The 13,457-nt window shown below is 44.2% G+C and overlaps 1 protein-coding gene across 1 annotated transcript; it reads left to right on the forward strand.

The window, feature by feature from the left end:
* The first annotated feature begins 2,769 nt into the window (after window positions 1–2,769).
* LOC125527297 (uncharacterized) lies at window positions 2,770–8,927 on the forward strand. Its single transcript, XM_087523145.1, is given in 13 exon segments — window positions 2,770–2,819; window positions 4,056–4,405; window positions 6,023–6,145; window positions 6,272–6,297; window positions 6,299–6,427; window positions 6,555–6,841; window positions 6,952–7,009; window positions 7,119–7,249; window positions 7,680–7,797; window positions 7,875–7,967; window positions 8,079–8,156; window positions 8,275–8,362; window positions 8,824–8,927. Coding segments are annotated over 13 exon segments (1,635 nt in total).
* The last annotated feature ends 4,530 nt before the right edge of the window (window positions 8,928–13,457 follow it).

A 13,457-nucleotide genomic window follows, 5' to 3' on the forward strand; every position in this document is an offset into this window, starting at 1 on the left:
CCGTCTTGAAAAAGGAAGGGGACTCCAACTAGGATTGGGAATCCTAGTTGGACTCCCCCTATAGGCGCGCCCCTCCTAGGCCGGCCTCCTCTTCCCCCCTCCTTTATATACGTGGCCAGGGGCACCCCATAGTCAACACAAGTTGATTTCTTAGCCGTGTGCGGTGCCCCCCTCCACAGATTTCCATCTCAGTCATATTGTCGTAGTGCTTAGGCGAAGTCATGCGTTGGTAACTTCATCATCACCGTCAACACGCCATCATGCTGACGAAACTCTCCCTCGGACTCAACTGGATCAAGAGTACGAGGGACGTCATCGAGCTGAACGTGTGCAGATTGCGGAGGTGTCGTGTGTTCGGTACTTGATCGGTTGGATCACGAAGATGTTCGACTACATCAACCGTGTTTCTTAACGCTTCTGCTTTCGGTCTACGAGGGTGCGTGGACACACTCTCCCCGCTCGTTGCTATGCTTCTTCTAAATAGATCTTGCGTGATCGTAGGAAATTTTTGAAATACTATGTTCCCCAAGAAGGCGAATGGACCACACCGTCGTAAGGGGAAGGGGGGCGGAGGAGGGAGCAATGGCCCGGTAGAGGGACTTGGTGGAGAATTGGCCCGACGGCTCCACATGCCATCGAACATGATCCGGGCCCGCTTCTAGATTTGACTCGTGGAGTCTAATGCAGTCAAGCAACTCGTGCCAGAGGGTTGAATCCGGAGGCCCAAGCGGCCTTTGGAAGGCGAGGCGCCCTAAGTCAATAAGGGCCCTCTCGACGGAGATCTAGGGATCAACAACGATGGAGAAGAGGTTGGGGAAGCGCGCGGCGAAGGGGGTGTCTCCAGCCCAACGGTCAAACTAGAACAGGGTCGCAACCCCAAAGCCAACTGAGATGGAGGTCCCAATGCGAAGAACCGGGAGCAGCTGGATGACCGACTGCCAGAACTGGGAGCCGCCAGACCGCTGACAGAAGGCAAGAGGCTGCCCACGCAGGTATTTGCTCCGGATGATGTCAAGCCAAAGACCACCTTGCCCTTGCGCAATACGCCAAAGCCAGTGGGATAGAAGGGCGATGTTCATGCGCTTAGAGCACATGATCCCAAGGCCTCCTTGCTCCTGAGGCTTGCAAATGTCTGGCCAGCTAACCATATGGTATCTATGTTTATTGTTGTCACCCGCCCAGAAGAATCGTGCCTGGACTTTAGCGATCTCATGGTGCAAAGTCTCGTGCAGGCTGTAGAAGCTCATGAGGAACATGAGGAGGCTGGAGAGGGAAGAGTTGATGAGAATCGTCCGGGCCGCCTTAGACAGCCACCGACCCTGTCAAGGCTCAATGCGCAGCTGCAGTTTGGCCACGGTTGGCTGCAAGTCTGCAACGAAGGGCCGAGAGTCACTAATAGGAGTCCCCAAATAGGTCGTGGGGAAGGAACCCAAATGGTAGTTAAGCCGGTTGGCGATGCTCCGGCATTCGTCCGGTGAGTAGCCCATCACCATCACATCACTCTTGTCGAAGTTGACTTTAATACCTGACATCTGTTGGAAGCAGAGGAGGAGGAACATCAGATTGGAGATGTCCGCATCCGAGCCTTCCACCATAATAATGGTGTCATCGGCGTACTGGAGGAGGGAGATCCCAACACCGTCGGCCAAGTGGGGAGTGATCCCATGAATATGGCATGCCGCCTTCACCTTGTCCAGGATGGCGGCAAGTGCGTCCACCACCTTGTTGAACAAAAACGGGGAGAAAGGGTCGCCTTGTCTAACCCCATAGAGAGTGGGGAAGTAGGGCCCAATCTCCCCATTGATGTTAACGGCAGTGCGACCACAGGAGACCATCTGCATCACGCTGGTGACCCAACGGTTGTCGAAGCCCTTCGGAGCAAAACCTCCCGAAGGAAAGTCCAGCTGACTATATCGTAGGCCTTATGGAAATCAATCTTCAAGAAGACTGCCTTGAGGTGTTTAGCGCGGACCTCATGGAGGGCTTCGTGGAGGATCAGAACCCCGTCAAGGTTATAGCAGCCTTGGATGAAGGCCATTGATTGGGGTGGGTGATGCGATTCGCAAGCAGGGTCACCCTATTGGGGTACCCTTTCGCCAGGATACAGAAGATCACGTTTATCACCGTGATCGGATGAAACTGCCGGATGTCGGACGCCCCAGGCACTTTCGGGATGAGCGAGATGATCCCGAAATTGGGGCAGCCGAGGTCAATGGATCCCACAAAGAACTCGTCGAAGATGGCCATGACCTCGGGTTTGATCACATTCCAGAAAGTCTGAAAGAATTGCACCGGAAAGACCGTCGGGGCCTGGAGCCGAAGCCGGGTTCATGCCCCTAATGGCCTCCCCCCTCCCAAACCTCGCCCTCGGTGAACGGAGTGGTCAGGGCCGCATTTTCAACAGGGGAGACCTGCTGAGGGCCGGTCCAGTAGTCAGGCGCAAGCGAAAGGCCACCCCGAGGGGAGGATGAGAAGAGGTTTTTGTAGAAACCGTCTACATGAGCTCATATGTCGCTAGGGGACTGCAAGAGAGTCGCGCCATCCCAAAGATTCTCCTATGCATCACTCCCAACACCCCAATGACGCTGCAGAACAACCTTCCATAATAGTATTTACAGGTCCGAAGAGAACCAGGACCCCCCCCCCCCCCTCGTCGTCAAAGCGAAGGACGGAGAAGGTAGAGAACCGTGGCCTTGCCAGTGCAAACCGTGAAAACTTCCTCTCACTAATTGCCTGTTCGTGGGAGAGAGGGGAGCGGGGAAAATAGACATGGCACAACTGATTTTGTTGCAGGTGTTTCATTCACCGGAGGCTTCAAGGTATGTTGTGTAGTCATATGATTGCACAAGATATTTTCTCAAGCCTCCGTATGAAATCAAGCAAAAGAAAATTGCATATTAATTTGAACTTCGGGCTTGAGACGACTCTATTGGGGGGGGGGGGGGGGGGGGCTTATCGGTGACGAACCCGGTGGCCTCTTCTGAGCAAGCTTGCCACCCATTGCTCCCACTCACGTCGAGCACCGTAACGATGTTGAATGGTGCCATGTGATTGATGGCATTGGCGGATAACCTTGTGCATCAACATGACGAAGTTGTTGCGTCGTGTTGTGGTCGGAGCAGTCACTACCCATCGAGTGAGTGTGCCAGAGGCTTTTTTTGCCGGCTCGTCGTCTTTAAATCATGCAACTCCCCGTGTCTGCCAAGACGACCGATTCATTTCAGACAGTGGTGGGTGGTGGCAACAAAAAAAAAAAAGCTTGGTAAGAAGACAAGGAAGGGGCTTACCATTCATGGCCAGAGTGAGCGACCCCTCCATTGTGCGGGCAGGAGGCTCAGGTTTGGAGGGAGAGACACCGAAGGGGCTCGTGCTTGTGGCATAGACCGTGCAGTGCAGGTGGAACTGTAGTTCTCCATTGAATCAATGGATTGATCGTCTCTCTGAAGTGGTGTGAAGTCACGAGCTTTTTTGTTTGTTTTTCTGGCAACAATATATTAATGTATTTTTGTCGAATACGCACTAATGTGCATATCACCCACGAGCTTTTTTTTTAACACAGTACACATACACTCACCTCTATGAACGCACACACGCACACTACCCTATGAGGACCTTCAAAAGACTAAGTCGGCATATCATCTTGAGATTTACGAAGTCATCGTAGACGCCTCGTCGTTGACGGAAATGTTTACTCCCACTAAAAGTTCATCGCCGAAAATCCTAAAATAAATTCAGGAATAATGCGATGAGTGGTCGAAGAGCGTGCACAACTTTTTAATGTTGGTAGAAAATTACCATTATTAATTCTTACCTCCTTCGTCCGAAAATAAGTGACTCAACTTTGTACTAACTTAGTACACAGTTTTTTTGTGTGCATGGAACTTAGTACAAAATTGAATCATTTACTTTGGTGTACATGTGAGATACCCTCTCCAATTCGTTGTACATGCATGATGCCCATGCGCGGTGTGGTGTTAGTTACTAGTCCCAAATTAAAACCACCCATCAAATAATTAACTAATCCCGATTATTACGCTTCTGGATTCCTTGGATAGCTGCTGGGTGGTGGCCCAATCGATCACCATCGTCGCGGCCGCCGACTACCGCACGCTCCTCACGATGCCGGCGGACACGACGGTGACCCGATCGCCGGAGAAATCCAAGACGACGGGCGGCAGCGACGACGTAGAAGAGGAGGAGACTCAGGAGAGGGAGGCCAAGAAGATGAAGACCAATCCAGCGTCGGTGGAAGCCGCCGCCAGGGACGACGATGGGGACGAGGAGTTGGAGATCTCGTCTCCGCTCTGCGAGCCCTACATCCCCGACGAGCTGGACGACCCCTACCGCTACCGGGGGATATCCGTCGCCTACGAGCTCGCGAGAGCCGAATTCTCTGAAAAAGAAGGTCATATTCCACTCCCCACCCCACGCCCAATCTGGCACCGGGCGCTCCTTGGAGCGCTACAAATCTGCAACGGCTCAACTACCTCAGCTGGTCTTTGCTGAACGGAGCCAGCTATACGCAACTAACTCACCTGATTTTCTTTTGCAGCTACACAAAAAAAAAAATATTTCTTGGTTCAAAAAAATATGTGTTTTCTTTCTCTTCACGCACAAAAATAATCTACAATAAAATATGGAGGTCGTTTATATCTATAATAATTCTCCATGGGACCTGAATACTTACAATAAAAAAATGCCAAAAATGAAATGCATGTGAATGTGAAGCTGGTTCAACAGGGGGGGAAATTCCGATGTTCAAACCTGAAAGCACGGTGAGTTATTAGCAAGAAAAAAATCAATTAACTACAACCATTCATTCAGTCATACGGACTAGCTAAATCGTGCATGCAATGCTGACTAAATCATGCATGCAGTCAAGCTATCTCATTATATATAGTCCTACTTGCAGGTTCCAGTTGCACGCACATCTCAAAATTATTTGGTCACACACAAGAAAATCCTGCTCATGTTTCACACATGTGTGGAATGGGATGTACTGTCAAGTCAAACAGCCATGATTTATATAGGAAATTGTTGTTCTTATTCGAAGCTCTACTCCCTAAATTTCTTTTTAGGACTATGTGAATTCAGGATCAGTCAGTTTGGAACCTGTCAAAACTGTATATCAACACATATTATTCTCCTACGATAATTAAAATTTCCCTCGGGAAGAACATGACGGACTCAGATCACCATACACACATCACATGTGTGCATCTCGGCAGCAGTCAACTAAATTTACCAGCGATTGGTACAGCAATCGGTAGGGAATTACCTCAGATGTCGGGTAAGCTTGTTCATCTTGAACGCGCATATTGTACGCGCGCAGCAATTGGTACATCAATCGCCAAGAGCTCCTCCGGCCTCGTTCCCATGGGGGAAGGCGCGGCTGCTGCCTCCTCTGCTCCACGGCTCCCTCCCCCTCCCGTCCGTCAGCGCCGCGGTAGCTCCTCCGGCTTCGTCTTCATGTGGGAAGCCCCGGCTGCTGCTGCCTCATCCGCTCGCGCACCGCCCTCTTCATGTCCGTCGGCCTCGCCGACAGCTGCGCCGGTCTCATCTCCATGGGAAGGAAGACGCGGGCTGCTACCTACTCCGCCCCCGCGCCGCCGTTTACCGTGGCCGGCATCTGAGGGTGTGGGAGTTCGGCCTGGAGTTCTCCTTCGGCTCGCTGGATCTGACGAGGGTCAAGGGTGTGGAGAGTTCGAGAGAAGGGAGCAGAGGGAGCTAAGCTGAGAGCAGAGTGAGCTGAGTGAGGACTGGCGCAGCTGACCGGTTCGTGTTCGGTTGGATCGGTGGGCACCGATGCTTATTTCCTGCGTTGGAGAGGCCGGCGCTTGAGAATGTCGTCCGGAAGAAAAAAAATATAGATAAACGTCCAATCTAGCACTCCTGCGTTGGAAGACCAGACTTTTACACCGGTGCTCCATCGTAATTTAGTTTTATTTTTTACACAAGCGCCCACACAGGCGCCCCTGCATTGGAGATGCCCTCATGTCTCATCCTTCCTATCTTGCCGCAGGTCGCCTGAATAACCTGCCGACGCGCAAATATTTCCATTCGCCGGTCCTCCACGTCCCTGACCCCGGAAGGAAGGCCACGCTCTCCACCGCGAGATCCCTCATCCGTCTCTCCTCCTCTCTAGGTATGACGCGCCAACACCACTCCATCCTGCTTTTTGCATCCATGCCGGCGTCACTCCATGGCAAAACCTAGCTAGCTAGCTAGCTAGCTGATACTTACATAGATGCGTGAATTCATAGATGGCGAGCCGCTGGGGCATTCTGCCGGTCTTTGGATCGACTAGGATGAGGAGAGCAGAACCGGCATCCTTCTGACGACTGCGCATCTGATCCGCGCCAAAAAGCCTTACACGAAAGGCCGCCGGTGGCGCAAAGGCCCGTACCACTATCACCCTGGTGCTCAAGTAAGTACTGATCAATGAGGGAGGGAAACGTGAAAAGAAAAAGCACTTCGCTTTCTCAATGTTCTATGAATTTTGCCTTACTTTACCCGACCTATTTCTACTCGACCTTCCCGATGTTTTGTTTCAGGTTACGGTTCACTTGCTTGATGACACCACTGCGGAGGGCCATCTGCTGTACCACCAGGAGCATTATGACGTTGCTTTCTTCAAGGTTGCAGTGGATGAACGTGTTCAACCAGTCTCTTTTGCTGACACGGTCGGTGATGGTCAAGAGGCTTTGCGCCTTGGAAGAGAACAAAATTTGAATCTAAAGATAGTCCGTGGCACGGTCGAGTATCAGAATAATCCAATACCAGATGAGGGACACCACTACATGCACTTTTCTCGACATGGAAAATATGAGGTAATTAAAGTATATTTTATTTGTGATTTTATGAGATTACGCTTATCTTTTCACTATATATATACCTCGAGGCAAAAGCTCCAAAGCCCTACCAACTTTATTAATAAAAAATGCATTATACACGAAGGAGAGAAAATGAGTGGAGGTCAAAGGTAAAGGGTTTTTACGTCCTACCTAGGGTAATCATGAGATTCTACTTTATATGCATCATTTCCCAATTTTGAGTTATATTTAATATAACTTAATTTGACCTTCTATTTGGCAATCCATTAAATCTATTATATGTAGTGTGAAGATGATGGAGACCCCATCATTGATTTTGGTGGAAAGGTTGTGGGGATGACCAACCGTTGTGAAAGCTGGTATTTTGTTCCCTCTTCTGTTTTGAATGGGTGCATCGATTTGTGGAGAAATTTTGGGTACGCATTCTCCCTCGTTTTTATGGAAATTTATTCTTCATCAGTTTTTCAGCATGCTGTTGGTAATTGAATAATATGTATGATTTCATCAACAGAGATTAAATATACGTTTAAATTGTTCAAACTTTGAACGGGGGCTAGGTGGAACATTGTAAGATGAATCATGACGATACCTTTATAGGGCAAAGAGTGTTGGTTGCTGAGGTAATTGGTGAGTGCTTTAGTACTGCCTATATTGATGTTGCAAGATTGTAAGATGCTTCACGACGATCCCTTTATAGGGGAAAGGGTGTTGGTTACTGAGATAATTTACGAGTGTTTTATATCAGTGCATAATCGAAATTTAGATGAATGATAACTTAAAGGCCCATTTTAATCATAGCAATACTTTGTCAATGGCTTCATGTAAACTCATGTTAGGTCTTTATAGGTGCATCCCTTGGCCCCTCCTTGGTTTGCAGTTTGAGGCCATAAAGCTTCTAGATCCAACACATGCTGAATATATATGGCGCAAGTTAAACATTGATGATGGTTTTTTTGTCGAGGAGGTATGTACAATTTATGTTCTGTAATTCCATTTTCATGCATAATATCAAGTAGTATTACTTACTGCCAACTAACCTAGGTGTTGACTGAATCACATGCTGAGGAAGTTGGAATCCGAGTAGGTGATATTATTCAATGCATTAATGGAGAGCACATTTCTACCACAACTGAGGTGGGTGTATCATGATTTTGTTAGATTATAAATAAACTAAAAATGTAATAATTATTATTGTTATTTTTATTTTATTCTTGTAATTTCTTGTTTTGTTGGTGCTATTATCAGTTGGAAAACAAGTTGTTGGGCATATGTAGGGGCAATTTTGATAGAGGAACTGACATTAATGCCAAAGTGGATGTTTCTGTAAGTTCAAATTTGTGTTTAAAATCGTGCTTCCCTCAACATGTGTCATACATTCTTTCATAAATAATAATGATTTGTAAAATATTAGCACTAATGAATTGTCACACTAATTATATAGGTACGTGTATTTCACACGGCCAACCGTGTCTGGAGAACACAACATTTAAGTGTAAATGTATCTGACCGCCGAGAAGTTGTTGAACGAGGTATACATATCCGTCTTTTTAAACCTGGTCCCATCTAAATTTTATGTGGATTGTTAATTCTGAATCTCAAGTTTTTTGCACCTATTTTCTTTTAGATTCAGTAACATATATTGTGCAGTCATATGTTACATCCACTAGATGTTTTGAATATCACAGTATACATGCAGTATAAAAAGTCACCCTTTTGGACTTGTTGAATGTACAAGATTCATTATTTTCAGGTCAACGGGTTCTTTTTTTATGCCAAACTATTCTTGTTTGTTTTGTTAGCACTTGACATTGCATTGGACCAATAGAATGCATGCACTTGTTGGCGTGTTCATGCCTTACAATTCTTAGCACTAGCTTAGAGACGCCTTTCATTATGAAGAATATATACTGAACTCTACTTGCATCCGTACTTTATTCAGTATACATGGATACAAAACCTTCTCTTAACAATGCTAATTTTCATTTTGTAGCTTATTATCCTATCACAAATAGAGAAGAGTATTCTGCTCCGGTGTCACCTGAACAAGTTGACTCTGACTCTGACTCAGAGTCGAACTTGAGCCGCTTCATGTGATGGTTCATGTCATCCAAGTAATTTTTGTATGATGGAAGGAATAAAATCAATAAGAAAAAAAAGATGGTTTACCTAAGTAGGAAAAATACATCCTACCACTGAGGGATAGCTACCCCACATGTCCCATATACTAAGGCATGAACACGCTATTCGTCACCCTGGGTGAGGAATAGTTATTCTTCACCCCTCTCTATTTTGACGTCAATGCACCGTATTTTTAGATTTCATAAATTTTGTCTTATTTCATACGTAAAATGAGAACATAAGAAATCATATACTCACCGTAAAAAATATTTTATGTTACTAAAGTTACGAACGTAAAAACATACATAAAATGCGATATTTCTGGTCTTATAACCTATCTTTTTGTTTTTTATACCAAATTTTACGTAGTGAATCAATATGAATGTAACTATTTGTATTCCAAACGTAATTTATTTATGAAGCGATCGTAAGATTACCTCGGGTGAAGAATAAATTATTCTGCAACCTAGGTGATGAATAGTATTACTATACACACACACACATTTCAAAATGTTAAAAAATTCCGAACAATAATTTCGCGTGTACATCCGGACTTCGCACGCAAATTTTCGCAAAGAAAGAATATTTTTTGTGGCATGTATAAAAAAGATAAAAAAATATCTCCTGAATAGTTATAATCAAGCATCGAAATTATCTTTTTTACACAAGCCACAAAAAATCCATTTTCTCCGAAACCTTGTGCACAAACATATAATGTCCGGATGTACATGCGGGATTTTTTTTCTTGATTTTTTGACCTTTTTAAAATGTGTATTTAGACCATGGGTCCATCTAAGACTACGAGCTAAAGTGAACTTCTCGCTTCTATAAGAGTCATGTCAATGGGGCATATCATTTTTAGGGATACAGTAAAATACGGAGAGATGCCTGACATTGATTTCCATAATCTGTTGAGCATACTGACAAAATGATGATCCAATATGTCACAAGCAAATACATCATTACTGTTTTGGCTTGTGTTACAAACTAGAACGGCAGTATGTATAATAGCATTAGTAGAAAATACATAACCATTCTTATGTTGCTGTTCCCAACAATACACTGAATAATTTTGCAAGGACAGATGTTATGTAAAGCCAATAAGTTCTGTAGAAGAAAAGTAAGCTCCATTTCTATATAGTATAGAACTAAGTTTTTCTATCTTTTAATTCTGGTATTCTAATTCATAGCTTAGGCTCTTTTCTTTCAGCATATAGTTAACTAACAACAACGACATTGCCATCTATGAATATATATGAGCAAAAAAATCATTGGCGCAGTCCTTTAGTTCGCCGCAATTCTCCTTGTGAAATGTTTTTTGTACGTCGAAGTTTGTGTAGGTTTTAAAGAGATATTTTGCATATATATACTTTCCCTATAGAAATGCTCACATTCATGCTCGCAAATAAGCTAAAATGACAATGGGTTTGGAGAATCCTTCATTATGTGAGTACAAGCTTTACCCAATTTTGGGCAGTACAATGTTTCCTGCGCTGGATCTAGCTAAGCTTAAATTGATGTGCGTGTGTGCAATGCAAGTATAGGCTTCCTGCGAGCGCAGAAGTGCACTACCTTATCACACAGGGAGCCACATAATTGGAGGCCTCCGACATCAATCAATTATGACAATAAAATATGTGAGCGAAGTTAACACTCCGTGTATCATAATATTGTTATGTTGTTTGGGTGACAAGACACAAGAGAGTTCAGGGTGGTCAAAGGTGCCTAGGTTTAATTGAGAAATGAGAAAGTTGCGATCAGTTGATTTTTTTTCACCATAGCAATGTATGGTCATTCAACTACGCATCTCTTTATATAGGCAAATGCATGTATTGTGCATGTATGATACTTTAACAAATGGATAATTCAGTTTTTGGTTAGGACGAATCTTGATGGCATCACATATGAGAGTGTGCTTCCATGACAACGCATTGACACACCAGATAACATGGAACAATATATTTTTTCTCCCGTTGGACGAATCTTGATGGCATCACATATGAGAGTGTGCTTCCATGACAACGCATGGACACACCAGATAACATGGAACAATATATTTTTCTCCCGTTGCAACGCACCGGCACCAAGTGTGGTTGAGAAAATAACTCACCAACATTACATGTTGGCAAAATTACAAGTCGGCACCGGAAGCGGCTCTTAAAACAGCATGCTCAAGTATGATGATCAAGCTCATCGTCTTGGAATTGATCATGTTTGTTATGAATATTCGCACAACAAGACCACCATCAACAATGATGGCGAAGGGAAGAAGTGGTAATGCAGATGGGTCAGTAGGGACGTGTAAAAGGATTTCTTTCTCCCGTTGCAACGCACGGGCATTTTTGCTAGTGAAACAAAGGAACATGGGGATTTCCAGGAGCCACCTGTTTTTGAGGGGGCTTCTCTCCTTGTCTCTGGGCGTCGCCTTGAAGGCGGTCTTACACTTGGCAGCCACCGCAATAGGCTTTTCTTAGTGCCTCCGTCCGTGACGGCATCCATGGTGAGGTAGATCTTGTGGTATCAAGAATTGTGGAGGGAGGGGAGGCGGAAGCGGAGGAAGAGAGAAGAAGGGGCAGGAGCGGGCCTGCGGTGCCAAAGGCGGGGGTGTCAATGGAAGAGGAGTTGGGGCGGCGACAGAAGTGGATGGAGAAGAGGGCGATGCAGGAGGTCGCATGGCACAAAACGTTATTTTCACTTGAATTAGAAGGAAGTCATATATGGAAAAAACCAAAACGGGGGGTAGGCTTTTTTGACGAGGACTTGCATTCTTTCATGGATGGAGCTCTGCACGGACAAAACGATGTACAAGCTATAATGTATCATCTACTTTACGTAACAATCTAGCTTGGAGCATCGTGCTTGCTGCGTTCAATCACATGCAACATCAAACGTGAACTGCTTTCCTCCCAATTTCATTGATTCCATCAGTTTAACCTGCAAAGGGCAAGTACACAGCACAAACACTAGGCACATGCAAATACAAAGTAAGAAATGTGCATTTGGTGATATTCCTTTTAGGACCTATAGTTAACTTTTTAATGTAAGACAAGTCCTACGAGGTGCATGTAGACATATGTACAACAACGATAATATTACATGTGGTGGGTTTGCCTAGACTTTATAAGAGCTTCCTTTTAGCACGGAAACTCCTGGTCTCGGTCTCCCAAAAAATGTAAGCATTTGTAAGATCTTATATACTCTTCACTTACAGAGTATATGACTTAAACAATCTAGTCTTCTTCATATTGATTTTATCCCTTCCATCATACTAAAGTTACCAGATGATATGAACCATCACATGAAGCAGCGCAAATCCGAGTCCGAGTCAGAGTGAACTTGTTCAGGTGACACCTGAGCAGAAAACTCTTCTCCATTTGTGATAGGATAATAAGCTTCCATGTATACTACAAAAAGTACGCATGCAAGTACAGTACAATATATATTCTTACATAATGAAAGGCGCCTCTAAGCTAGTGCTAAGAATTGTAAGGCATGAACACGCCAACAAGTACATGCATTCTATGGGTCCAAAACAGTGTCAGGTGCAAAAAACAAAAAAAAAATCAAACACGTATGCTTTGGCATAAAAAAGAAGAACCCGTAGACATGAACATGATGAATGTTGTACATTCGACAACTCCAAAATGGTGACTTGTATACTTCATGTATATGGTGATATTCATAATATCTAGTGGATGTGACATATGATTGCACATTATATGTAAGCGAATCTATAGAAAATGGATGCAAAACTTGAGACTCAGCAGTAACAATCCACTTCAAATTTAGTGAGACCAAATTGAAAAAGACGTTGATGTATACCTCGTTCCACAACTTCTCGGTGACCAGATACATTTACAGTTAAATGTTGTGTTCTCCAGAGACGGTTGGCCGTGTGAAATACCCGTACCTATATAGTTAGTGCAACAATTTCTTAGTGTTAATATTCTACAATTCACTATTTTGTATGAAAGAATGGATAGCACAGGTCGAGGGAAGCATGATTTAAACACTAGTTTGAACTTACAGAAACATCCACTTTGGCATTAATGTCAGTTCCTCTATCAAAATTACCCCTACATATGCTCAGTAACTTGTTTTCCAACTGATAATAGCACCAAGAAAACAATAAGTTACAAGAAGAAAAGAAAATAATAATAATAATAATAATAATAATAATAATAATAACAATAACAATAGTTACATTTTTTATTGTATTTATAGTCTACCAAAATCATAATACACCTACCTCAGTTGTGGTAGAAATGCGTTCTCCATTAATGTATTGAATAATATCACCTACTCGGATTCCAACTTCCTCAGCATGCGACGCAGTTGACACCTAGGTTAGTTGGCAATAAGTAATACTACTTGATAACATGCATGAAAATAGAATTACAAAACATAAATTGTACATACCTCCTCAACAACAAGACCATCATCAATGTTTAACTTGCGCCATATATATTCAGCATGTGTTGGATCTAGAAACTTTATGGCCTCAAA

The sequence above is a fragment of the Triticum urartu genome, chromosome 5A (assembly GCF_056163025.1).
Source record: "Triticum urartu cultivar PI428250 chromosome 5A, HENAU_Tu73, whole genome shotgun sequence".
In the NCBI taxonomy this organism is placed as follows: domain Eukaryota; kingdom Viridiplantae; phylum Streptophyta; class Magnoliopsida; order Poales; family Poaceae; genus Triticum; species Triticum urartu.